The 23,322-nt window shown below is 50.6% G+C and overlaps 1 protein-coding gene across 2 annotated transcripts in view; it reads right to left on the reverse strand.

Moving 5' to 3' along the window:
* TMPRSS9 (transmembrane serine protease 9) overlaps positions 1-23,322 on the reverse strand; it is a 34,247-nt gene that overhangs the window by 5,209 nt on the left and 5,716 nt on the right. Inside the window, exons 4-17 of one of the 2 annotated variants that reach the window (XM_033135236.1) lie at positions 15,312-15,478; positions 11,827-11,937; positions 10,523-10,667; positions 10,238-10,413; positions 9,499-9,540; positions 8,551-8,664; positions 8,158-8,329; positions 7,026-7,300; positions 4,857-4,993; positions 3,798-4,116; positions 2,527-2,698; positions 1,631-1,905; positions 970-1,106; positions 64-451 (exon numbers count right to left, since the gene is read on the reverse strand). In XM_033135236.1, coding sequence (XP_032991127.1) covers positions 64-451; positions 970-1,106; positions 1,631-1,905; positions 2,527-2,698; positions 3,798-4,116; positions 4,857-4,993; positions 7,026-7,300; positions 8,158-8,329; positions 8,551-8,664; positions 9,499-9,540; positions 10,238-10,413; positions 10,523-10,667; positions 11,827-11,937; positions 15,312-15,453 — 2,605 coding nt within the window. In that variant the 5' untranslated portion in view covers positions 15,454-15,478. Of the gene's footprint in view, positions 1-63; positions 452-969; positions 1,107-1,630; positions 1,906-2,526; positions 2,699-3,797; positions 4,117-4,856; positions 4,994-7,025; positions 7,301-8,157; positions 8,330-8,550; positions 8,665-9,498; positions 9,541-10,237; positions 10,414-10,522; positions 10,668-11,826; positions 11,955-15,311; positions 15,479-23,322 lie in introns of both variants that reach the window. The other variant, XM_033135237.1, reaches the window with a different exon arrangement.

Consider the following 23,322-nt stretch of genomic DNA (forward strand, 5'->3'; position numbering starts at 1 on the left):
CAGACCTAGCTGACTGATATGGGGCCCCTGCCACCCACACGTGTCACTGTGTCCTCCCGGTACCTGGTAGCTGGGACCCCATGGTGGTCCAGGGGGTGTTTGGAAGTGGCGTGTGCCCCCTAGCAGTGGTGCTCATGGCCGTGGCAGTCCTGTTGGCAGGTTGGCTGGTGGCCCGGAGTGTGGGTCTGCTGGCCGTGACACCCAGGCCTGTGAGGCCAGCTGTCGTCCTGGGAGCTTGACTGCTGGTGGCAGGTGTCCTCGTCGTAGAGGGGGCAGGTGTGGGGAGAGGCTGGGATGACATGGTGTCCAGGATCCAGCCCTTCAGTCTGGTGATTCGTGTGTACACTCCGGGTTTCTTGGCCTGCGCACAGCCGATCCCCCAGCTGACAATCCCCGCCAGATAAAACACACCAGGGGTCTCCTCACAGGCCAGGGGCCCCCCAGAATCACCCTAAAAAAGAAGCAAAGAAGGCTGGCTGTGAACATCTGGCCCCTCCTCTGCAGAGGGTGCTGCCAGGCCCTCCTGAGACCTCACAGTGGGAGGGACCCATCCGTGGGGCAGGAGGACGCGGCGGGGACACATGGACACAGGAACTGACACAGCCCCACCCCCACCCAGTGGCCTCCCCCCCCCCCGGAGTAGCGCTCGCCGTCCTGTGGGACAGCGTGGTCAGTACGTGCACTCACTGTGGTCCCCTTTGCCACTTAGCGGTACTGCGCATCTTTAAACGCAGTGCGAGTACTTATGTGGCTCTGCCTTGCACTCACATGTACCCACTGCTCACACATCAGTTCTCCGAATTACACATTGCAAGACATGGGGCTCATCCCAGAGTCTCCCTGCTCAACTCTGCTGCACTAAAAATATTTTCCTTCTGTCCTTGCGCCCACACAAGTAGCACTGCCGGGCAGGGCGGAGGGTGTGTGGGCACAGCGTTCAGATACCCCCATCCCGTCTGTGAACGCTACCTGGCAGGAGTCCACCTTGCCCTCCAGGAAGCCGGCACAGAGCATCCTGTCTGTGAGCGAGAAGTTGTAGAGTGCACTGCACGCCTTCTGGTCTATGATGCCCACGGATGCTCGCTGCAGAGTGTCCGGCTTCGTCGCTGCAGGAAGGAGACACCCCCCCACACCACTTACAGAGTGGTCACCGTTCAATACCCACGTTAGCTCTGACAACAACCTCAGCATGAGGTTCCACCCCATCCTGCAGATGAAGAAACTGAGGCTCACAGCCAGAAGGAAGTGGAGCCCAGGGTCCCAACTCGGAGACCTAGGATCTCGCCACTGTCCCCAGCACCTTGGGTGACCTGCGGGGAGGCCACTCTGAGGTTTCGAAGGAAGCATTAATTCTTGGAGGCTCTGAAGGTTATAGCACCAGGGTCTCCAAACTTTCTAGAAAGGGTCACAGAGTATTTTCGGCTTTACGAGCCAGTCTCTGTCGGGACTGCTTTGGTAGCAGGAAAGCCACCCGAGCCATCTGTAAAATGAATGGGTGTGGCTGTGTGCCAACCAAACTTTATAAAACACAACCATATTGGGCTCGCAGACCAAAGTTTGCGACCCATGGAGGAATGTAGAGGCGCGTGGTCTGCAGGTGTGAGGAGCAGAGACTCCGCCAGGAACTCACCATTTCCCTCCTGCGTGTTACCCCAGCCAGAGATCATGCACTTCCGGCCCACAGGGAACTTCTGGATGGCCAGGGGCAGGCAGATGGGCTGGATGTACTTGTTGAAGTCCAGGGGCCTGGCCAGCTCCAGGACAGCCACGTCGAAGTCCAGGATGCTGGGGTTGTACTGGGGGTGCATCACTGCCCTCTTGAGCCCCACTTTCACCGGGCTCCCACCAATGCCCGTGAGGGACACGGTGCCCAGGTGGGCCCGCACCAGCTCCACCTTCGTGCTGCTGACAAGGGGCCTCTCAGACACCTCTGCTGCCCTCAGGGAGCCAGGTAGACTCGCAGGGCCCAGATTCTAAGGAGGGGCACCAGGAGGATGAGGGGGGCACACGGCTGCTCCCCAAAAGCGGTCCCAGTCTAGAGGACCAGGGCAAGGCAGGGAGCCCCTTTGGGCCTTATTTGCTTTTCTGTAACAAGAGGGAACTGGCCCAGCAGCACGAGAGGCCCTTATAGCTTTATGACTCTCAAAGACCGAAGCCCCATGGCTGTACAGCTGAGGGGAAGGAGCACTTGTCACACATACCACCAGCCCCAGTTAGCCCCTATTTGTCCCCCAAAGACCAGCTCAACAGATTGTCCTCCCAGAAGCTGCAGCCCAGGCCTGGGCCCTTGAGGCGGCACCCCCAAGGCCATGTCCCACCCTCTCATTTGCATATGGATATCCAGATGCCCTGGGGTGGGGTGGGGTGGGAGCCAGGGGGCTGCCTCCACTGTGGCCACCCTATCGCACAGGTAGCCACAGGCTTGGTCATAGTGGATTCTGAATGCATGGGGATTTGATGGGGTTGGGGTGGGGACCCCGTGATGGGGGGAGCTGAGCAGCCCTTCTGGCCTGAGGCAGGTCTTACTGGTTGAAGCAGTGCGCTGCGGACAACAGCCAGCGGTCCCCCACGACTGTCGCTCCACAGAAGTGCCGGGAACCTTCCTTCAGGCTGACTTGCCAGGGCACCTCCCCGGCAACGGCTCCTAACCCCCCCACGATCCGGGTGGGTTTCTCCATTGCCGGCCTGGCCCCACACTCTGTGAGGGGACAAGAGAGGACGGGTCTGGGTTTTAGCTCAGAGTGAGAGCACCTGGGCCCAGAGAGTTTTGGGGACACCGGGGTGCAGCCTCCTGGCTGTGGCTGGGCTGGGGCAAATTACCCTCATTATACAGATGAAGAAACCAAGGCTTAAAGGTGTCCTAATGTCTCAGAGCAAGTATGTGCACAGCTGGGGGGATAGGTTAAAAAGGACAAGATAAAATTATAAAGCGCCCTGGCCCCATCAGCCGAAGCCCTGCCAGACACAGACCTACAGCCCCCAAGGTCAGGTTTATGGCTGGCTACAAGGGGTGGGGCACACACCAGAACCATGGGGCGGCTCACCAAACAAAGGAAGAGTTAGGTTATTGTGAGATCTGGGGACAGGGTGGGATGTAGGTGACATTTACATGAGGCCAAGTTTTGATGGTCTCAGAGCGCTGCAGGTTTATGGGACCATACAGAAGGAGCAATATCATATCTGGGCTGTGATTGGACCTGGCTCCTTGGAAACCACAAAGTGAAGACAGATGTAGAACATGTGACCAGACCCAGGTGTTCATCAAGGTGGCTTCCCCAGGCCAACAATGTGAATAGATTAACGCTACTGAACCAGACACAAAACCTTTAAATGGTTGATTTTATGTTATGTGTTTGTCACCACAATTAAAAATAAAATAAATTTTAAAAACTAGATAAGCTGGTTTTACTCTTCACATGGGAAAAGAAGCACACAAGCCTGTCTAGGAAAATCCTGGGTAAAAAGAAGAGAAATTAGGGTTCTCAGATATTAAAATGTAAGGACACCCACGTGTGAAAGAAAACTCTAAATTAGTCTCTCTCCCACCCTGGTCCCACAGTCAAGGTCATTGGCCTCTTGATGACCCTTCAGGATATTCTGTGTTTACTTCTTGGACTACTTGACTTTGCCAGGCAGTAAATCTGAAGGATGGTCAATGTGACTTCGCCTGTGTTCATGACAGACATCACTAATCAATCACCCATCTTTTTCCCATGAGTGCTTCAGGAAGCCAGTACCAATCGATCTGACCCTGCAGGGAGGGGACACCTACTTTTGCCTGTCTCCCCAGGAAATACCTTGTGGCTTAGAAGCAGTCACTGAGTCAAGAGGAACAGAGCTGGGGGCCAGCGTGGGTTTGGTGGTGATGTCGACCACCCGGCTCTCGGGGCTGGTGGGCCAGGCAGTGCTAGGGATGGTGGGGGCAGGAGCCACCGTGGGGGCCAGAGGCTTGCTTGTCATGGCAATTGCCTCCAGGATCCAGTCTCGCAGCCTGGTCACTCGAGCATAAACTCCTGGACGCCGGGCTTCTGCACAACCGATGCCCCAGCTCACGATGCCGGCCAGGAAGAACCTGCCAGAGGACTCCTCACAGACCAGGGGACCTCCTGAGTCACCCTAGGAGACAAAGCACACCCTCAGGAGGGGTCAGGGCTCAGCCTCAAATCCCAGAGCTGCAGGGTCAGAGAAAGCACCATGGACAGGGACCTCTCTCCATGCGAGCTCACGAGCTCACGAATAAAATGTGGGCTGATAGTTCACATCTCAGACCCTGTTTCCTCTCCTGTAAAAATAGAATAGGACAGTCAGACTATGGGACTGTTAAGATATCTTTCAGTTCTACAACTGGCAGTTAAAAACCCAGTCGCAATCAACATCATCCCCTCCCCTCCTAATCCCAGTAGATCTTTGATAATATCACTCCTTGGGTTGACAGTATCACTGGTAGCTGTGGCATTCTCCTGAAGTGCCTGATCTGCCCTCACTCATCCTGTCTTGTGATCACATACAGCTCACCTTGACTCTTACAGTCTCAAACACAAGTACTCTCTTATTATTTCCCAACATTTCCTGCAGGTTCTGGTTTTGATATGGCAACCTGAGCACATGTAGCAGTCTCTTTCTACCTTTTCCCCACCCACTAGGCTTTAGAAATGAGAGCAAAAATTGTAAACTAAAAGGAAGGAAATCCAGAGCTGTGCTAAAAATCAAGCAAAGGGACACCCTGGTGATGGACCAGAAACTGAGGACTCCCCCTCTGGGGGGAGGGGAGCCATGGGGCAGAAACCTGGGGGCCTTTCCTAGTCCACCTCAGTGGGTGTGCCATTGTCTGGGTCCTCTGCGGCACCAGGACTCACCTGGCAGGAATCCACCTTCCCATCCAGGTAGCCAGCACACACCATCCGGTCTGTGAGAGAGTGGCCATACAGGCTGGCGCACAGGGCCTGGTCCAGTAGCTCCACGGTGGCTTTCTGCAGCATCTCCGGCTTGACCACTGCCAAAGACAGAAGAGACAAGCAGGGTGAGCATTCCATGGCCCCAGGCAGTCACCCCCAACCAGGAGGCTGAAGGACAGCTCCTCTCTGAGCCTCAGTTTCCCCAGTGGTAAGCAGAGCGGCTGCAGCACTAGCCTCAGATACTAGCAAAGAGTAAGCGCTCCACAAACGCCCACTGATTATAACATTTTTGACCGGGACAATTAAGATGCATCCAGGTTAACATCCAAGACTGGGCTCCTCAGCTCCTCAGCTCTAACCTGTACCCGCTGTTACTCTAGTCCTACCCTGCTGGCATCTTTTCTTAGACCAGCAGCCAGTGCCCTCTTGGCCAAACATTAAATCAGGTTATACTGTGTGTTTCTTCAAACCCTCCAGTGCATTTCCCCCCACCCCCCACTTAGCCTAAACACCCAAGTCTGGATTGCCTACCCCAGGGCCTTGGCACCTGCCTAGGATGCTTGTCCCTGTAGAATCTGCTTGCCTTCCTCCTTCCTCTCCTTTCTCAAGGAGGCCCCTTCTGAACACCCTATTTAAATTTGCATCTCTCCCCCACACCATCTCTGGTTATTTATCTCCATTACGGTCATCACCATCTATCACTTATCTTGTTTAGTATTTGCTGCCCTTAGAGTTGCCAGGTCCAATACAGTAGCCACTGGCCACATGTGGCTATGTAAATGTAGATTTAAATGCAGTCAAACGAAATAAAATGTAAAAGTCAGGTTTTCAGTCACACTGGCCACCCTTCACGGGGCTGGTGTCTTCCATTAGTGCTCGGTACAGACGTAGAGAACATCTGTCACAGAGGAAAGTTCTGCGGGATGGCGCTGGTCCGGACAGTGAGCGCCACGTGGGCAGGGGTTTCTATGTACTTTGCTTCCTGTGTATCGCTGGAGCAATGCTTGGTGAGCTGGAGGGGCTCAAATGTTTGTTGACTGAATTCAGTCATTAAAGACTTTCTCTCCTAATTAGATATTTAGATCACCAGTCTTTGTAGCAAATATCTTTCCTTATCACAAAAATCCTATTCTTCCAGGATTTTTCTTTCTTCTCAGGCAGACACAGACCTGAGAAAACTCCAGAACGGAAGCCAATGGGCACTGCGAGGGAGGTGGGGCTGTGTCGGATTCTCAGATTCTCATTGAACTCGGGGTGCGTGGGGGGGAGGTTGCTAGGGCTTCAGCCCTGGGAACCCCACCCCCAGGCTCGAGAGTCATTGACAGGCAATGTCTTTGTAGACCTGTTCTCCTGCTGAGCTGGCCTGAGGCTGTTGTATCGGACACTGTGGCTCTAGAATGTTCTGGACCAACGTTGTCCAATAGAACTTTGCTCGATGATGGGGATTCTCTCTGCAGGGCACCTCCTGTCCTCTGACGCTTTGCCTGTCTGGCTTTGCCTAATTGGCCAGGTCTTAGCTAAGGTGTCACCTCTCTGCACCCCTTCCTAAATCTGTTCCCCCTCTTCTGTCTGAATGGTTCCTGGATAGCTATTGTTATTGATCTCAAGTAAATGCTTGTTGCCTCTCACTTTGAAAGGCTTTTTATTTTCAAGTTAACGCATCATTGACTTATTAACGCTGAGCTCAAGGCCAGCAGTGCCGTAACTCATGCCTGAAGGAAGCTGACCTAACACGTGTTTCTTTCATGAACGCACATCCCAGCCTTTTGTTCAGGATCACCAGCCAGCACAGCAGCTCTACACTGGGGGCCATACATCACAATCTGCCACAAAAGCACAAAAATGCAAAAAAAAAAAAAACCGTGGCAGGAAATATACAGGAAAAGGACCCTGCTTCACATCTGAGCTGAAACAAAGAGGCAGACGTTGCCTGGTTCCAACTGCAACTTGTCATTGCTCTGTGCATCTATGTCCGCAAGTGCACATAGATACCCGTTTGTGCCCCTTTGAGGTTCCAGATAGGTGTTAGTAAGTAGGCGAGTTCGCAAATCAGGAACAGCGGATAAGGAGGGTAAGGAGGACGGCCTGTCCTGTCCGCAGGGTTTTCTGTCTGGGAAGGTGAGAGCTTACGGAAGTCCTCCTTGAGGTAGCCCCAGCCCGAGATCAGACACTTCTTCCTGGGCGGGAAAACGTGCGAGGCGGCCGGCAGGCACACGGGCTGCACGTGCCTGCTGAAGGGCAGGGGGCTGCCGAGGCGTAGGACCGCCACGTCGAAGTCGGCCGTGTCGGAGTTGTAGGAGGGATGCGTGATGATCTGTGCCACGCGGGCCCGCACCGTGCTGGCCTCCGAGCCGCTGAGGTGCGTGGTACCCGCGTAGGCCACCCACTCGGTGGGGTCTTGGAACCTGCGGGGTGAACAAACCGCAGCTCAGAGGGCGGAGGAAAGGGGCGGGGTGGGGGGCGGGACGGGTGGAGGGCAAGGTGATCACCGGGGGCAAATGTGAAGGGGCGCCCCAAAACTCATCGAGACAGATGATATTTTTAAGCAACATTGTCAAAAATCACGATATAACAAACAAACAAACACCCACAGTGCGGGAATTAGCAACATTTTAAACAAACACAGGCTCCAACAGGACTCCAATTAGGGTGAGAAATGTTAAGGGGGACTAAATATTATATATCCACACACTGGAATGTTATCCAGCCTTAAAAGGAAGGACAGTGACACCTGCTACAATGTGGACGGACCTGGAGGACACGATGCTCAGTGAGAGAAGCCAGTCACAGAAGGACACACACTGTGTGATCGCACTCACAGGAGGTCCCCAGAGGGGTCAGAGTCATAAGACAGAGAGTAGGTGGTGGGGCCAGGGGCTGGGGGAGGGGAGGGGAGTGAGTGTTTAATGGGGACAGAGTGTCAGTTTGGGGAGATGGGAAGTTCTGGAGATGATGGTGGGGACGGCTGCATGACAGTGTGAATGTGCTTAATGCCACTGAGCTGTAATGGTTAAAATGGTAACTTTATGTTATACATGTTTTACCACCATTTAAAAACTCTTTTTTGAAAAAACTCTTTTTTAAAAACTCTTTTTTGTATCTGGATTCAACCAAAAAAGTAAAGGAAAAGTAAACAGAGAAAGACAAAAATGAGTTCCAAGGGGCTCTGAGGACACTCAGGAGAGGTGGCATCTGCAGGGTGGCAGGGCAGGTGGGGTGTGGGGGTGGGGTGGGCTCTGGGCCACAGGGGCGTGGGGCTCACTCATTGAAGCAGTGGGCAGCAGAAACCAGCCACCTGGCCCCAATCACCGCGGCCCCACAGAAGTGCTCGCTGTTTTCTCGGAGGCTGACTTGCCAAGGGAACTCCCCGGGGGATGCTTCCATGCCACCCACAATCCTGCCGGCTGTCCTCCAGCCCGGCTGCAAACCGCAGTCTGCAAGACACAGATCAGCAATCAGGACCCCAAGAAAGCAGGACCACGGCCACGCTCCCTTGGCACATATGCACCCGAGTCTCTCATCCACAAGGCCCCCACATTCCAGGACATGCCCAGGGTCCCCCACTTGGCTTTGCTGTACAAGGTGCCAGGAAGCCCAGCGGCAGCTGACCCTGGGAAGGGATGGGGGTGGGCTCCTGCCGCAGGGGTGCACTGACCGCAGTGGGCCTCGTCGGATCCGTCGGAACAGTCCACTTTGTCATCACACTCCGGGTTCACTTTGGTCACGCACTGGCTGTCCCTGCAGGAGAAGGCGTTCCCTGGACAGCGACCTGAACGCAGAGTAGAGCCGGTTCCCACCCTCAATCCATTGCTCCCAGTCTCTGGTGTTTCTGAGATGACTTTCTCAGAATTAGCAGGGACACAGCATGAGAATGTCGGTCAGCATGGAGCCAGGGCTGGGCAGCGTAAGTGGATGTGTATCATGTGTGCACCCCCAAATTTTCTAGGAGCCATGTTTTAAAAAAGTGAGAAAGCTGCGGTTAAATTTTTAAAATTGTGGTAAAACACATAATGTAAAGCTTGCCATTTTAACCGCTTTAATTGGAGCCCAGTCACTCTCTATGGGGGGGCCATCCCGGGGCACTGTGGGGGGCCCACCCACTCCATGCCAAGAGCATTGCAGTGTGACCATCACAGATGTCCCCAGACATCACCCACTGTCCCCTGGGGACATGGTCACCCCCAGTTGAGGACCACTGATGTGAAGCTAAATAAGTGTATCTATACATGTGTCATGAGCTGTCTAGAAGGATAGTCACCAGAATATTAAAAGTGATGACAGTCCAGGTAACATTTACTTTTTTTCCTTTTTTTCCCCCATAAACTGTTTTTTTCTTTTCTTTAACAACAGCCTTCCACCGCTTTTAAAATCCCCAACAAGGTTTCTCTCACTCATGCTTGGCCACATAAATCAAAGTGCCTCATCCAGAATCCTGTATGCACACGGGACTGTGAATCTGTCCCCCAGAGGAGGCTGGGGTGCACAGCCAGCTCACCCTGGGCGTTTTCTTAGGAGAACCCAGTCTTAGGAACCCTCTTGCAGTGGCCGCAATCACAGGAAACCTGGCAGAGGGCAGGGAGCCCATGACAGAAAGAAAGCATACCTGATTTCAAGTCTCTTTCTGTCAACGGCCCCTTCTGGCTTCCTGTGAAGAGATATTAGCTCAGTCAGTGGGTGGCGACGTTCTTTGAAAACACTACATTGCAAAGCAGAGAGCTGTCCACCACAGGAGCCACTTACAACCTAACTGAAATCCATTAAGAGAAAACCAAATGGAGCACTGTGGTCTCACTGGCTGCATGACAGGTGCTCCAGGACCACAGGGGGCTGCTGGTACCACAGCGCAGACAGGTGGCTTCCACCACTGCAGGAAATTCTAGTAAGTCACTAAGATTCAACTCTCAGGTGTGTCAGCGTTGATGGGGAGGGGACCATAAATGTCCTGTAGGGCAAGGGCTAGGTGACCACCTTCAATCTGACAACACCCTGATGCATCCTCAGATTTTAGAGTTTAGCATTTACTTTTATCGCTATACCCAGAGTTGACAAAATCTGTCCCACCACTTGTTTCTGTAAATGAAGTTTTATTGATACACAGCCGTGTCCATTCACTTATGCATTGTCTTGGGCTGATTTTGTGCTACAATAGCAGAGCTAAGTGGGCTGCAAAGAGGGAAATATTCACACTCTGGCCATGTACAGGTCGCTATTGCCTGGAAGGTGAAGCAGTGCACGTGCGTTTCCTTTTCATGGGAGTGGGTGGTTATTGAAAACCCCGAGTTTAACGCTCCCCTCCCACAGCATGTCCCTCACGACATCTCAGGCCTCTACTGCTTACTTGCCTGTGAGCTCGGCAGACACGATGGTGCCGTGGGCACCCAGGGGGACGCCGTGGCCCTGCAGCCTTGTTCGGAGCCCCTGCTGCAGCAGCTCCCGCTCCAGGCCCAGGTCCAGTGACCGCAGGGCCAGCAGCAGGAAGTGCAGCCGGAAACGCACAAGGACGCTGGAGTTCCCATCCCTGCAGGCAGGAGAGAGGCCCTTGGAGGGAGGGCTCTTCTCCCTGGACTCTTCCGGCATCTTGGGGTGTCCACCAAGGTTCCTTCACCCCCAAGGAGGCCCCGACACACCTGTAACTTAGCACCGTGCAGCCCACGCAGCTGGCCTCCAACTCTGTCTTCCGAAAGCTGCTTACAAACTGCAACGGAAACACAGCAGCAATGTTGAGACGGCAATGGGCTCCCATCCCTGAGGAGAACTGTCGTGTGCAGAGAGCTGGAGAAGGGGGGCGGAAAAGCACCTCCTCTTAGACCCAATACATGCAGTGACTTCATTGAGCAGTGTAAACGACAGGAAAGGGCATTTCAAAGTTATTCATATGAAAATATTGCTCCATCAACAGATAGATAAAATGTGTCCATCCACAAGGTAGAATATTACGCAGCCATGAAAAGGAGTGAAGCACTGACACTCGTTACCATGTGGATGAATCTGAAAACATGATGCCAAGTGAGAGAAGCCAGACACAAAAGGTCACAGTGTGTGATTCCACTTATATGAAACATCCAGAACAGGCAAATCCTCAGAGACAGGAAGTGGTTAGTGGTTGTCGGGGGCTGGGTAATGGGGAGCGACTGCTGATGGGGACGGGGCTTGCCTGCATCTAGACCTGCTCTGTCTTATATAATATTCCACAAATTTCCGGAATGTTCTACATCTGCCCTACCCTGTATGGCAGCCACCACCCACAGGTGACTACCGAGCATTTGAAACATGACTAGTGCCACTGAGGAACTGATTTATACATTTTAATTAATTCATGCTTAAATTTTAAAATGGATGTTTGATTCACTGAACATCATTTTTTCAAGGTCCATTCACGTGGCAAGTGTCAGCACCTCCCTCCTTTTCACAGCTGAGTGACAGTCCAGTGTGTGGGTGGGCCACACTGTGTGTGTCCATCATCAGCTGAGGGACATCTGGGATGTTTCCACTTTTTGGCTGCTGTGAACACGTGAGCAAGTTATGTGTGAAGTGTGTTTCTATTTCTCCTGGGTATGTACCAAGGAGCGGAACTACTAGGTCAGATAGTAATTCTATATTTAACACCTTTTTGATGAAAGCTAGACTGTTTTCCACAGCAGCTGCCCCATTTCACATTCCTACTGGCCATGTATGAGGATTCTGATTTTTTACCATAATACAGTTTGCAACCTTTAAATGTGGACTGCTGGCGTCAGTTCCCACTGACACCACTCTCCCCTGCATTCCCAAACACACCAGTCCCGCCACACCCACCTGTCCTGTTCCCCCACGGGCCCACCTCCCTGCCCAGCTCCTGCCTGGGCCTCGCCTTGCTGGGCTTGCTCGGGCCTGGGGGGGTTCCTCTGGGTTAAAGCCCCTGGCCGTCCCCTTGCATCCGGGAGGCCCTCACCAGCATTTCCAGGGTGGGCGTCAGCGTGCGGTAGTAGTCCGAGGCCTCCTGCTGCAGGCTGCAGGCGTACCAGATGCCCTGCAGCTCGGCCGTGTGCTCCACATCGACACCCTGTGTAGAGAGGGAGGCTGCGGGGGAGACCAGGGCCCCGTGAGAGAGCCCAACTGCAGAGTCGGGGCTTAGCTAGGGCGCCCTGAAGGCCCCCACCACCCAGGGGCTGGGTCACCCAGACAAACAGGTGAGTGGGCTGACTCCCAGGGGTTGTCCGGAGTGATTATTAACAGTGCCCCCTTTTCAGCTTTCACATGTCACCCACCTGGAGGCCCCTAGGTAGAACACAAAGCCCCAGAGGTCCCCAGGTTTTGCCTGAGGGCAGAACTAGCTCCTGGTCATTTTTGTCTCACCAGTTGTGTCTGGCCCAAGGGCCTGAAACCAACTTCAGTCAAAAATGGCTGAAATGGCTTCAGGAGACCTTCCTTCCACTTTGGAACAACAGTCCCCACCTGCTCCCTGGGAAAGGGACACCAAAAACCACAGGGGCACAGCTACTGTCAGTCACGGGTATCAGGACCTTCGGACCTCTGCCCCAGGATGCCACCCTCTGAAAACATATGGCTTTCCAACTGTCGGAAACGCTGTGTCAAAAGTACACACTAGCAAGGAGTGATAATCATCAAAAAATGTAAATAAAGAATATGATAGCAAGCACGTAAACTGTGAAAACACGTTTCTGTCGAAAATATATTGGAACTGTCAAAAGGACACACTAGCAAAAAATGGTCATAATTGCAAAATAAGAAAATGAAAGAAGCAGCCACATAAACCGTGAAAGCCAGCTCCCAATTCTATTTATTCTGAATGAGTACCTATCTAGACAGATATTTAGATATTTGTCTATTCAATAGAACAAATATTTAAAACCAATTCTAAAAGTGGTTTGTTTTCTCTTCAAAAACTAAATATAGAGAAAAACGAGCACCATGTCATGTAGACCAAATTGCTTATGCTCTGTACCCAACTAAGGCTTTACATTCCCCCCCAAAATAATCACAGACTGCTAGAAGTTGAGGAAACCGGACAGAGAGGTCCCAGCACCCTACCCCTACGTCCCCGCAAGGCTAACACCTTCACTGGAAGCTGTGAGCTGTCTTAAAGGGGAAAGAGACACATTTTCACCTCGAGTTTAAAATATATATTTTTTTTAATTTAAAATTTTAAGTGCATCTTAAAGCCTTCCTTGGTTTCAGGGGTCCTGCTGGGGATTACCGTATTTTGCTGTGTATAATGCGCACCCATGTATAATGCACACCCACGTTTTTGGCCCAAATTTTCAGAAAAAAAATCTTTCGTTTTAATTTTTTAATTCAAAATTTTATTTGTTTACATTTAGGTACATGTTTTTTGTATTATAAAGGAATTTTAGCATTTATTTATTTTTATTTTTACTTTTAATTTGTTTTGGGGGGCTAATATTGGGGAAGAGTGTGTTTTTCCAGGACCCATCAGCTCCACGCCAAGTCATTGGTTTTTTTCAACCTAGTCGTGGGGGGTGCAGTTCAGGTCCAGGTCAAGTCGTTGTTTTCAATCTAGTTGTGGAGGGTGCAGCTCACTGGCCCATATGGGAATCGAACCAGCGACCTTGCACAGCGCTCTAACCATTGAAGCAACCGGCCGCCCTTAGCATTTATTTTTTTAACATATTATGGTACAAGAAATTTTATGTACCAAATAATTACAAAACACAAGAACAGATACAAGGTACGAAAAATTTTATGTAGCAGTATCAAATTTACGACATTTGGGGCGGCCATTTGGCTCAGTTGGTTGGAGCGCAGTGTTCATAACACCAAGGTTGCGGATTCGATTCCCACATGGGCCACTGTGAACTGTACCCTCCACAACTAGATTGAAAACAATGACTTGACTTACAGCTGATGGGTCCTGGAAAAACACACTGTTCCCCAATAATCCCCCCAAAAAAAACTTTTTAAAAAAGGGGCAGATTAAAAAAATAATTTACGATATTTACGCATCATAGAATGCCAAGAACTCTTTGTCATTGCAAGTTTGTCATAAGTTCAACAAAACCGATTATTGTATTCCGGGGCTTTATTTTGCATATAGATATAGTTATTGATTTCTAGAGTTACACTTTTAACTCATAAGCATCAATAAAAGAATTAAAAACATTTATATAAATACAGAATTAGTACTACTCATGTATAATGTGCATCCTTATTTTTCCCTCACAAATTAGGGCAAAAAAGTGCACATTATACACAGGAAAATATGGTATATTTATCTCTTGTTCCCAAAATGCATCTGTGCTTCTAGAATAAAGGTGTGAAACCCTGCTCCCACCCCTCCGTGGTTCAAGGATACATGCACGCGCATGTATACACACATACACATGCACACATGCTCACGTGTGCACACACACGCACACAGAGCCGAATTTTCCTGCCCTTGACTCCCACAGCCAATAGGGGGCCTCAGTCAACCATGCCCGGCTGTGAGATAGTCTTGATGTTCCACACATACATTTAAAAAAATAATAACTAGGGAGACCCACGTAGGATTGCAAACTTATTATTTTGCCACATGAGAGCATCTCCCTGGAAACTGCCACTTATTATCACCATCTCATGAAAGCAAGGTGATTTTCACATCTCTCCCCAAACCGTAGGAACCTCTTCAGCTCAGAACAAGCCTGGTTCAGAATAAGCCACACTGACCTGCAGAACTTATTGTGATAATGGAATGTTCTAGATCTGCACTGTCCAGTACAGTAGCCATGAGCCATCATGGAATGTGGCTGGTGGGGACAGAGGAATTGAATTTTAAAGGTTATTTAATTGTAATGGATTTAACTCTAAATAACCACCAGGACTCAGGGCTACCATTGTGGACAGCACGGACAGAGGGCCACCCGGGGAGGCGGCCCAGTTTGTAGGAAGTTTTAGATCATTCTACTGAAATATAAAAAGAGCTTCCTTTGTTTATTTTATAACTGCAGCCCCACACCATATAGATGGGTCATCATTTTGCACATTTCATCTTAGATTCTATGAATACGGACTGGAAACAAATATGAAATGGGAGCCATTGTGATTGTGGGTGGTGGGAATATAGACAATAGTTCATTTTAAAAATACTTTTCGGTATTCTTCCAATTTCTCAAGATTTTTAAAAAGTTTTTTTCCCTATTCCTATTTGTCTCCATTTCAACCTGGTCATGAAAACTTCCCTGTTGGTGAGAAACCCAAATATACCTGCCCGCGTGCCCACCCCCCCAGACCGTGTGCCTGGGCCCTGGCCAGCTCGTCTTCTCCCTTGGGTGGCCTGAAGGGCCAGCCTTCAATTCCATGTATGCACGCTCAGCCCTCTGTTTCTGGGACCGTCATGCAGACACCACTGAGGCAAGTCTGAGAGTTTCTGTGCAAGGCACCTGGCACGTGAACCCATGCCAGCCCTCGGCCACTTACCCACAAGGACTGCCAGGGTGACGATGACAATGCTGGTGGCCACTGCTGCGGACAGAGCTGCTCGGCAGCATGCGGTGTCCTGAGCAGGGACTTCCTTTGTTGCCCCGGGCACGAGCTGTAATTCACCAATGGTGGGCTCCATGCCTCCCAGACCCCAGGACAGCCACCTGGATGCCGGCAATAAAGGGGCAGAAAAATAGTATCAGCGCAGGAGGGCGTTTCTTTTCCCCTAAGCCAGGGTCTTACATGTGCAGATGTGACAGCCATCAACAGTGCCCTAGGCACCCATGGACTCCACTCAAAAAGCCTTAAAAAATGGAAAGTCACCTGTAATTAAAGGTGTATATACATATATAGTCACGGATGTGGAGCGCAGCATAGGGAAGAGAGTCAATGGAATGGTAACAGCTGTATTCGATGTCAGAGGGGCAGTAGTGGGGGAGGTTATCACTTTGTGAGGGGTGTAAATGTCTAACTATTACATTGTTTTGTACACCTGAAACTGAAAAAAAAAAAGCCCTAACAAATGGATTCCACGTGCTGGCTAGGCTGGTGCATGTGGGCTCCCCGTCGGTCACTGGGGTCCATTTCTGGAAAGAATATGGATGAGTTTCCTGGGAATGCTGTAACAAATTACCACAAACCTAGAGGCTTAGAGGAACACACATTTATTATCCTGCTTCTCTGGAAGTCAGACGTCTCAAAATAGAGAGCTCTGCTGCTTCTGGGAGCTCCAGGGTCTTAGCTCTGAGAAAGCAGAGCTGGGAGGGGGTGACAGGCTGAGCCCTGGTACTTTTGCCTCTGAAATTTACCATCAAGAGCCAACAAATTCTTTCACTTAAGGCAGTTGGTTTCTGCCAGTTGTGACTAGAAGAGCCCTAAGACAGAGCCTTGAATGCATAACCCATTCAGGCCCTTGCTGGATAATTCTCTAATGTTCCCGAGACCAAACCAAAGGCGTTCTCAGTCCACAGAGGAGCCTTCCTCTCCCCAGGGGCCAAATCACTTTCCTGCTTTCTGCAGAGGTGGCCCTCATTACCCGCCATCTGCCTCGGCTCCTGGGGATCTCTCTGCATTGTGTGGGTGGAGGGTGATTCATATCTGGCCTCGACATATTTTTCCCCATTAGAAAACCACAGAGAAGGAAGCTGGGAGGATAATCAGATCCTTATTTCCCTTGATGGGTTCTGTGAAGGTGCCCCCTCGGCTGGGGGCCTCCTGGGAGGCCATGGAGTTGCTTTGCAGGCCCCTAGAGATGGATGGCAGGCCCCACAGGACACCCTGTTAAACTTGAATTTCACATAAACAAAACATACTTCTGTAGCATAGGTATGTCCCTGGGATAACTGATTTTGTGTGTCTACTCAGCTAGGCTACAGCGCCACATTGTTTGGTCAAACATTATTCTAGATGTTGCCATGATGGTAATTTTTAGATGAGAATAACATTTAAATTAGTACATGTTGAGTAAAGTAGATGACCTTCTGGAATGTGGGTGGGCCACATCTAATCAGTTGATGGGCTTTAGAGAAAAGTCTGAGCTCCCCCAAGAAGGAAGGACTTTTGCCTCCAGACTCCCTTTGGACTCAAGTTGCCACATAACTTTTCCTTAGTTTCCAGTTTGCCCTGCCGATCTCAGACTTGCCAGCCCCACAATAGCGTGATCCATTTCCTAATCTCTCGCTCTCCCTCCGTCCCTCCTTTCCTCTCTCCATTTTATTGGTGCTATTTCTCTGGAGAACCCTAGTGCTACTTCTCTGGAGAACTCTCTGGAGTCCCTAATCAGTATAAGTATGTCTTGTGCAATACTTGGAACATACTTATACTTTAAAAAAAAGTATTTGTTGTTTATCTGAAATTCAAATTTACCCGAGTGTAAATTTCAGTATGCTTCCTGTTAAATCTGGAACCGCATGCTGGAGCCCAGCCAGAATGTTCCATCCTATCAAGGGAACGTGTCTCTGCTGGGGACGGCTGCTCTGTGCCTCACTGCCACCATCCAGAGCTGACAAGAAAGGGGAGATGCGTGGGGGTGGCGGGGCAAGGGCCTGGCAGGGAGTGAGGCTACACAACACTTACCCCTTTATTCTCACACTTGAACTAAGAATCAGTTGATGAAATGTTTTAGGGACAAAGACACCAAGATTCACTTCTGTGATTAGGGCTGGAAACTCAAATTTAGTGTATGAGCTCATTGATGTCCCCCACCCCAAACACACACACACTAAGTTTGTTCAACCCCAGCTGCCCCTGCTCCCCCCACCCAGTGGGTTTTCTAAGGATCCCTGTGTTCTCTAAATTGTCTTGTCATCACCATCATTAGGGCACAGAAGGGGCCCCACTGCTACTTAGCATTGAATATAGAAGCACCATTCACTCGCTCTCTCTCTGCCTGATATTTGCAACCTGGCTGCTCTGTGCTGGGTACCCAGCCCAGAATGAGGCCGATGCGATTCTCTGAGCTCATAAAGCTTAAACCTTACTGGCAGAGACCTAAATAAATTAAAAGTACAGTGACAATAAAGGCTCCGAAATAGAGATGCATCCATGGGACTAGACAGGAAGTCAGGGGATGCTTCCTGAGGGAGGAATGAGTTATCTGAGTTCTGGAGGATAATTAAGAGTTCGGTAAGTGCCCAGTGGAAGGAACAGCTGCCCATACAGTGAGAACAAAACGTGTCAAAAGCCGGTGGCAGGAGGGAGGGAGGAAGGAAGGGACAACGTAGAGAAAGTGTGTCAGTCAGCTACTGCTGTGTAACAAATTACCACAAACAAATCCACAAAGACAGGAAGCAGATGGTAGGGGCAGGGCTGGGGGAGGGGAGGAGAGTGAGTGTTCAATGGGGACAGAGTGTCAGTTTAGGACGATGAGAAAGTTCTGGAGGTGGATGGTAGGGATTGTTGCACAACATAAATGTGCTTAATGTCACTGAGCTGTGCATTTAAAATGGTTAAGATGGTGAATTTTATGTTACATATAATTAAGCATAATAAAAAAGAAAATAATTAAGAGAGATAGAGAGAAATTGCTGGAAACTGGAATGTGAGAAGGGAGAGCTGGAAGCCCAAGAACCACAGGGGACAATGGGACACACTGGAACTGTTTCCACACAGAAATATCCAGAATGAGGGGAGCCAGCAGTGAGTATCTATGAACAAACAAGGAAACCCAGGCGAAGCCGGGCCAGCTCTGCCCCCCTCGGCGTCCCTCACGCGCCAGTGCACCCGTGCCCCGGCCCGACCCTCGAAGGGCAGAGAAACCTCATCCAGCTCTTGGCAGGCCTGATGGGGAGCAGATAAAAATCAGGCTACAAAATCTGCCTTTGAACCAAGCAAGGCTCAGAAAAGGCAGTGGCTGTTTGATCCAAAAATTCTGACAGTGTCTCTGGTGCTTCCATAGAAATGGCATTTTGCTTGGACACTGTGGCAGGCAGAATAATGTCCCCAAAGACATCTCCATCCTGGTACTGGGACCTGAGGACATGTCATCTCACAGAGTAAAGGGACTTTGCAGGTGGGATTAAGTCAAGGCCCCTGAGATGGGGACGACCCTGGATTACGGGGGCCCAGTGTCATCACAGGGTCCTCGTAAGAGGGAGGCAGGAGGCTCAGAGTCAGAGATGGAAGAAGCTGCACTGGACGTGGCACCTGTATAAGCTGGGAGAGGCCGGAAGCGATTCTCCTTGGGGCTCCGGAAGGACCAGCCCTGCCCTCACCTGGGTTTAGCCCTATTTGGCCCACTTTGTCACAGCAGCAACAGGAAACTAATACAGGCTCTGTGGGCAATGCTACCCAGTGCTGGCTTGGTGGGGAGGATTGGTTGCTGATCCAAGCACTGGGCACTTGGTAGGAAGAGAAACTTGAAAATGGGACCTGCCCTTCCCCCATTGTCCTCTGGGGTTGAGTGGGAGGAATGCTGGTCACCCGAAGACCAACGTCCACACTCTGGCTTCAATCTGACTAGTTCTGTGACTCCCAGAAGCAGTTTACCTCTCCTGGCCTCAGTTACAGCTGATCATTGATCAGCTTTGACCCTTTGGTTCTAATTTTCTATGGCATGTAGGTGACAACTTCCTTTTTGTCTTCCCAGAATTTCTTGCTTTGCGGAAGTCACACCCTAATCATAGTGCCCCACCCACCTGGCCGCTAGGCCTGCCAATCACAGTATTTACCCCCTTTCTCTCCATCCATGATTGGTCCCCGTTGGATCCAGGCCTGCCAATCAACAGTACCCACTCCTTCATCCCCATTGGTAATTGGTTCCCACTGGGTTCAAGCCTGCCAATCACAATATTCATGCCTATTCCCCATCAGTGATTGGTCCCCAATGGACCCAGGCCTGCCAATCACAGTACCCACTCCTTCATTCCCATGGATACCACCTCTCCCATCCGTGGTTGTAGACCGTGGTTGTAGTCCAACCCCTGGAGTCTTCTGTCACCCTTCCTTCCTCCTTCCCCTCCTTGCTGGTCACCTCCAAATCTGGCCACTGTTTCCTTCCTCCTCTCCAGGGACCGCACCTACCCATCCCCAGTCTCACAACCTTCACCCTTTCCCTGGGTTAGTGGTGTTCTTGCTAACTCCAGGTCTGACCCCACCTATCCATTTTTTTCATACAACTAAGGATATCTGCCTACAGTAGGGGTTCACTCCCAGGATGATTCTTCCCCTAGGGTCACTGGGCAACATCTGGTTACATCTGTGGTTATCACAACTGGGGGTGCTCCCGGCATCAAGTGAGTGGGGCCAGGGACGCTGCTCAGCCCCCCTCAGTGCCCAGGACCGCCCCAAATGCCAGCTGTGCCGAGGGGGAGAAAGCGTGGTCTGTACGAATATGATCGTGTTCCTTCCCTGCCCTTCTGTAGCTCCTCTACGCTTAGCACCAAGTTCAAATGCTCAGCCGCAACTCCCTCCGCAGCACTACTTGCTCCCACCTCCAGCCAGTCCATGTTTATTCTGTTCCCGAATAAATCCTGACACTTGCTATAACGTGGACGAACCTGGAGGACACGATGCTCAGTGAGAGAAGCCAGTCACAGAAGGACACACACTGTGTGATCCCACTCACAGGAGGTCCCCAGAGGGGTCAGATTCACGGAGACAGAGAGTAGGTGGTGGGGCCAGGGGCTGGGGGAGGGGAGGGGGGGTGAGTGTTTAATGGGGACAGAGTGTCAGTTTGGGGAGATGGGAAGTTCTGGAGGTGGATGGTGGGGACGGCAGCACAGCAGTGTGGATATACTTAATGCCACTGATGTGCACTTCAAATGGTTAGTTAGGATGGAGAATGTTATGTTATCACAGTGAAAAAATTGTTGAGAAAAGTCAGCAAAGAATGGACGGGGGGAAACTTGTGGCCCTCCTCGTCACGGTGAACACAAGACCAGGAATGTCTGGTGCGGATGCAGTCCTCAAAGCACAGAAAACAGTGGAGCCCCAGCTTATGAAGTGCTGCTCAGACATGCCCAGTTTACCGGGTCTTTCGACCCCCGTCAGCTCCTCAAGGACGGACACGAGCCCCTGCACCTCCTCACGCTCTCATCTCCCTGCAGTCTTTGCAAACAGTTGCCACTTGAGTGAAAAGCAGACAATTTTGCCAAAGGTGAAGGGCTGTGTGATCGGTAGCTTTGCCAAGATGAACTCCACACCTCCCAGCAGCGACCTGTGTGGCTCGCTTTCTCTTCCACCTCATGTTGAGAAGCAGAAGCTGGAATCGTCCTGGGCTAATTGTCAGTCTCCAGGCATATGGCAGCGTCTATTTGACACCTAACTTTCCACAAACACCCATAATTCTAAATCCAAGTAAACTTCTGACCAAGATGTAAAGCTCACTCAGGCCTTTAAAAAAAAAAGCAGCCAAATAAATTCTTTGGTGTTGGGTAGACCAAAAACCAAATCTGCCTGTTTAGATGTATCTTTTTCTTTTCACTCAGATGGATTGGAGACAGCCTGTCTCAGATAAGTGGGTGTTTTGCTTAAGAGAGAGAGGCAAAGGGATGGAAGGTTCCGGAAGGTCCTTGACACTCCTAATCTTAGGCTACAAAATCGCTTCTAGAATTTGCTTTATTTGTATTCTTTTTTTTTTTTTTTGGTAGAGATTTGGAGTGGGAGAGAATGGAAAACAAAAGCCAAGTAGAAAGAGGGAAGATAGCTGATTACCAGGAATGAAAGGGAGCACAGGGGCGGTGGCTGGCTTCACACGGCGACCTCAAGCTACGAGAGAGCCCTTGATAGGATGGGGCATAACGATTTTTTTTGAAAGCCACGTAGGAGATAAGTTACCACCTGAGCTTGAGAGACACATGAGAACACCCCAGACAAAGCTGGAGTTGCAGAATGAGAGAAATGGGTGGGCGAGGGCGCACTCACTGCCTGTCCCTGGTTACAGGAATGGTCCTAACAGCTTCAAGAAGAATCGGTGCCAGATCTGAGATCTAAAGGGCGCACCAAGATACAGGGAAGGGACCAATATTTAGTGCGGGAATAACTTGTGAACTGTGAGCGCCAATGTCCCCAACTTGAGCCTGTCCCCAACCAGCCTCCAGCTGAACACATGCCACTGTCCTGGCGTCCTCTGTCCCAGGCTGGAGGCAGAAGGCCTGACTCTCATCCCAACTCGGTTGTTGGCGATGGCGTGACACTGAGCAAGTCACTCCCACTTGGGGGACCGGTCATCCTCCGTTACCTGGAACTGTTCCAGTTTGAACCTGGAAATCGGGACATCTGGTCACCCTACCACCCATCTGTCTTCCTCTGCCAGAAGGGTGGAGCAATATGGGGGCTTTCCAGGGAGGTGCTACACAAGAGGACTTTGGGAACTGAGCCGAAATTATGCACGAGGCAGGAACCACATCTGCTCGCAGACTCCTGGCGATGACCCGGGGAATCTCGGTTTAAGACCAGTGTGTCCTTAATGCCACTCTCACACTTGCCAGCATCTGTTTCCAAAACGGGAGCGTGAGCCTCAGGTGCAGAGCCTTCCAGGAGGATGATGCGCAGGCCAAGGCGACCGCGGCACTGGCCTTGGGGCAAAAGTTAAGGGGACACCAAAAACCTCGGTCCACAAGATAAATGACGTTTTCATGCAATAATTTTTTAAAATCAAAAATTAAAATCCATGACCAACCAAATGTCGGCATTTTTACATAAAGACAGTTTCCGACCTTGCACTTGCCCAACTCACCTGGCTCTTCTCCTCCTAATTCCAGCCCCGTCCACTGCTGTCTTTGCTTAAAATGGTGAAATTTTGCTTACTGAGGTCCCCTGTGCACCCATATATTTTACAATATTGCACTACAATATCATTTCTCTCTATGACTGAGATTTTCGGCATCCCCCTAAATGTTGGCACACGGTGACAGTCCTGCTTGCTTCACCTACATCTGGGCCCTGGAGGACAGTAACAATTTAAGAACACTGGTTTTCCTCCAATTTCCTTTTATGTTTTCAGTAGCATTCTCTTACATGTTTTCCATTTGTACGTGTCAGTGACAAAGTTTCTTTTAAAAAATTTTTTTTTAGTTTTAAAAAGTAGGCCATTTAAAGAAGATTAAATAACTATTTTCATGGACTACCTGCAGCTATGTGTCCACCCCCGGGATCCCATCCAGTCTGTGGTTTTAATAACAGCCCAGACTCACCTGAATTCTCGACTCAAGTCCAACTGGCTACAGGAACTTCCTTCTGGGGGACCTCAGGTGACCTCCATGACCCGCACCTCCTGGTGTTAACACCCGTTTTAATGTCCTTCCTTTGAGTGTGGGCAGAACCTGTGACTTGCTTCTAACCAGTAGAATATGACAGAGGTGATGGGATGTCACTGTCACGATTATATGACATTAGGTAAGACTCCGTCTTAAACGGCTGGGGGCTGTTCTGGAGAGGCCTTGGGACAAGGAGCTATGGGAGGACTCTAGAAGATGACAGTGGCCACCAGCTGGCAGCCAGTCAAAGCCGGGCCCTTTGTCACTGACCAATAACCTGAACAAGTTTGGAAGTGGGTCCTTCCCCAGTC

The sequence above is a fragment of the Rhinolophus ferrumequinum genome, chromosome 18, assembly GCF_004115265.2.
Source record: "Rhinolophus ferrumequinum isolate MPI-CBG mRhiFer1 chromosome 18, mRhiFer1_v1.p, whole genome shotgun sequence".
Classification (NCBI taxonomy): Eukaryota; Metazoa; Chordata; class Mammalia; order Chiroptera; family Rhinolophidae; genus Rhinolophus; species Rhinolophus ferrumequinum.